Here is a 3452-nt window from a genome sequence, read left to right as displayed (position 1 = left end):
TCGCTTCTGCTCTCTGAGTTTCAGAGTTGCAGGTTTTTATTGCCTGTTTTCATTTGTATTCTTTTTGGGAGGGGTGTTATTTTCTTCGGGAGTCCCTCAAGAGACCCTGTTTCCCGCCTCCCCTCCCCCAAAGTGAAGCCCATTTTCCTGGCATTTTGGCTCAGGAACACCCAGAGTCTGCTTTCCCAGCAGCGACTCCCGGGAGCAATGAATCGGTGTGCGTACAACGTGGTAACTTTTTAACTCCAGCCTGCGACGGTGGAGTGCTTCATCTGAGGTTTTTAAATTTAAAAAGGGCTCAGGGGTTGGTTTTATTATAACGTTTATTTCATTTCAGATTTCATGCGCAATTTAGCAAACGCTAGACAGACTTGGGTGATAAACACTTTCTTTTGTGGGGGGAAAAGGCATTTTTATACACCATGCTTAATTTTATTTAGATTTAATAGCGATATCAGGGGCTCTTCAAAGAAAGTTCTTTTTTTTTTTTTTTCTCCCCTTCTCCGAAGAATGCTGGTCTGCTAGCAAAATCGCCTCGTGCTATTTTATGGCAAGGGAAATTACAGGCCTTCTCCCCCTTCCTCCCTTACACGCACTTTAGGGAGGAAAATACACACGCAGGCACACAGAATAAACACCTTCCCTACCCTCCATCCCCTCTAACTCCCAACTTCTAATTGCAAGATAGATTTCAGCCTCAGTGGGGATCCGGAAGATCTAAACATTTTAACTAAGATTATTGGGATAAATATTTCATAAAGAGCAGGGCAGATATTAAATTACTCCTATTGATTTTGGTATCACAACCCAATTCCGTTTCTTGGCCTCTTCAGTTTAATTGATCTCTTAAGGAGGCCAACCTCGCTCCCGCAGAGGGCCTGGGCCTTGGCCCGGGTGTCCAGAGTAGGGCGCTCCAGCGGGCGGGCGAGTGGGTGCGCCCTCTGCGCGCGGGTCTTCTCGTAGCTCCCAGCTGCCTCGCGGCTGCGGCTCTGCGTTCAACCGATGTGCACCCCCACTCCCCCACAAGTAGCCGAGTGGTCATGGCTCCTCTGGGCGGACGCAAGCCGGCGACTGAGAACGGGGAACCCCAGAGTGTGCGGACTGGGAACAATTGTGCGAGCCCCAGTGAGGAGGAGTGAGCAAGCGCCCGGGTCTTTCGAGCAGAACCCTAACTTCGGGGTTCCCGGTCTGCTTCCACCTCCAGAAAAATCCGAGGGCCGGCTAACTTGGGTGCCACTAGTAGGCAGACAGCGGTGAAGAACCGAGGGTTCGCCCCGGGGCTGAAGCGCAGTTGACTCTTTGCGACTTTCCGTGGCGAGTCCAAGAGCTTTGCTTGGCGACCCCATTGTCTAAGCGCCCCGCACCGCTTACCGCCCACCTCCCCGCCCCCTGCCCAACCCGCAGGTCTCGCTTCAGTTAGGGGTGGGGAGTTGGGAACTGTGAGAGTGGGAAGGGGGGTGAACAAAGCCAAGCTCCCGCCATTCTCCTCCTGTGCCCCCTCCAGCCCCATGCGACGGGAGGCCAGGGCGCGCCCCCCAGCGCACTGGCGCCGACCCGGAGGCAAAACTCGCGCGGGGGACCCGGGAGCTGGCGGAGTGCGGGTTCATGGCGGGGGCCTCAGCAGCCAGCAACCAGGACCACCTTAAGAGCGAGCCCCGCCCCGGCCCGGAGCTCGGGCTGCGCTGATTGGTGCAAATGTAATGGCTGAAATTGATTGCTGAAATGCAAAACTTGTTGCTGCTTCTCCCGGCGCTGGGCGAGAGGCAGACACCGAGAGGGGAGCCGAGACCCTCGGAACGCCCCACGCAGAGCCCCCCCGCCAGCCAGCAGAGGGGTGCGCGGACCCCCCCAGGACTGCCCCCGCCCCCCCATCCCGGGCTCCTAGAGCGTAGCCTGAACGCCTCAGCCCGCTCACCTAGACTGGCCCCCCAACCCGCGTACGCCCCCCTCCTCGGGTCCGAGGGGGACTCGCGAAGCACCTCGGCGCGGAGGCAGGGAACCCGAGCCTCGGAGCGACCCAACCTCTTGTCTCGCTGCCTTCGCGCGCCTGGAACCGGGCGCGGAGACCCCCGCGAACTCAGAGACCGAACAGAGGAGGACAGAAGCGGCAGGCGGCGGACGTGGCCGCGAAGCGGCGCGCGGGGTTGCAGCGCACCCGCCGCGGAGCAGGGGAACCGCGCCTTCGCTCAAACCTCGGCTCCAACCCCGGGCGCCTGCCGCCTCCCCAGCTCTGCTGCGCCCTCGGCTCAGGGCCCGCACCCGTGATGCCGAGCGGAGCCTCCAGCCTTCCGACCCGCTGAAGGAGCAGTAGCCGCTTGCTCTGGGCCAACGGAGACTGGGCGAGCGGATCGTGCTCGGCGGAGGCTCGGGCTGCGGAGCGCGGGGACTCCGGGGGGAGGGGGGAGGGACCGCTCTGTCCATGCCCGGGCGCCAGCCACGGCTTTGAAGGGTCTCCTTGTTCGGCCCCTTAGCAGCTCCGCCACGGACTCCGGGAGGCTTCGGGAGACGTCCTGGGGCTTCCCACCCGACCCGATCGGACTTAAGAAGGTGATCGCTCTGCTCTCCCTTCCTCCTTCCCGCCTCCTTCCCCCCACTTAACTTTTTGTCTCCACTCGCCCGCAGCTCCGTCCCCTCCGCGCAAACCCACCCGCAGCTGTGCCAACCGCCGGGGCATGGGCCCCCCAACACGGCTCCCGGAGGCCCCGCGGCACCGCACGATGTGAGAGGCCCGGGTCCGGCCAGCCAGAGCTTCGGGAGAGGAGCTGATAGCCCCCAGCCTCCACACGCCAGGCGAGGTGGTGCGCACTGCGCCCCCGCGGTGCTGAGCGTCCCGGAGCGCCCAACCCCGGGCCGGAACGTTTAGCTGGCCGGAGGCGCGCCGCGGAGAGCAGGCTGTCATGCCCTATTGATCCCCCCGCCCCCTGCCAAGTATGTTTGGGCTGGACCAATTCGAGCCCCAGATCAACAGCAGGAACGCTGGCCAGGGCGAGAGGAACTTTAACGAGGCCGGACTAAGCATGAATGCCCACTTTAAGGCCCCGGCTTTCCACGCGGGGGGACCCCCTGGCCCGGTGGACCCTGCCATGAGCGCGCTGGGCGAGCCGCCGATCTTGAGCATGAACATGGAGCCTTACGGCTTCCACGCGCGTGGCCACTCGGAGTTGCACGCGGGGGGGCTGCAGGCGCAGCCGGTGCACGGATTCTTTGGAGGCCAGCAGCCGCACCACGGCCACCCGGGAGGCCACCACCCCCACCAACATCACCCCCACTTTGGGGGCAACTTTGGCGGCCCGGACCCAGGGGCCTCATGCCTGCACGGGGGTCGCCTACTTGGCTACGGCGGCGCCGCCGGCGGCCTGGGCAGCCAGCCGCCCTTCGCGGAGGGTTACGACCACATGGCGGAGAGCCAGGGGCCCGAGAGCTTCGGCCCGCAGCGACCCGGGAACCTCCCG

The 3452-nt window shown here is 62.8% G+C and overlaps 1 protein-coding gene across 1 annotated transcript in view; it reads left to right on the top strand.

The window, feature by feature from the left end:
- The first annotated feature begins 2930 nt into the window (after positions 1-2930).
- Positions 2931-3452, top strand: part of MN1 (MN1 proto-oncogene, transcriptional regulator) — a 51431-nt gene continuing 50909 nt past the window's right edge. Inside the window, exon 1 of the mRNA XM_040619404.1 lies at positions 2931-3450. Within this exon, the coding sequence (XP_040475338.1) occupies positions 2931-3450 (520 nt within the window). The remainder of the gene's footprint in view (positions 3451-3452) is intronic.

The sequence above is a fragment of the Ursus maritimus genome, unplaced genomic scaffold (genome assembly GCF_017311325.1).
Source record: "Ursus maritimus isolate PB19 unplaced genomic scaffold, ASM1731132v1 scaffold_33, whole genome shotgun sequence".
Taxonomy (NCBI): Eukaryota; Metazoa; Chordata; class Mammalia; order Carnivora; family Ursidae; genus Ursus; species Ursus maritimus.
The sequence above is the reverse complement of the archived record's forward strand: the minus strand, read 5'-3'. Positions and strand labels throughout refer to the sequence as shown.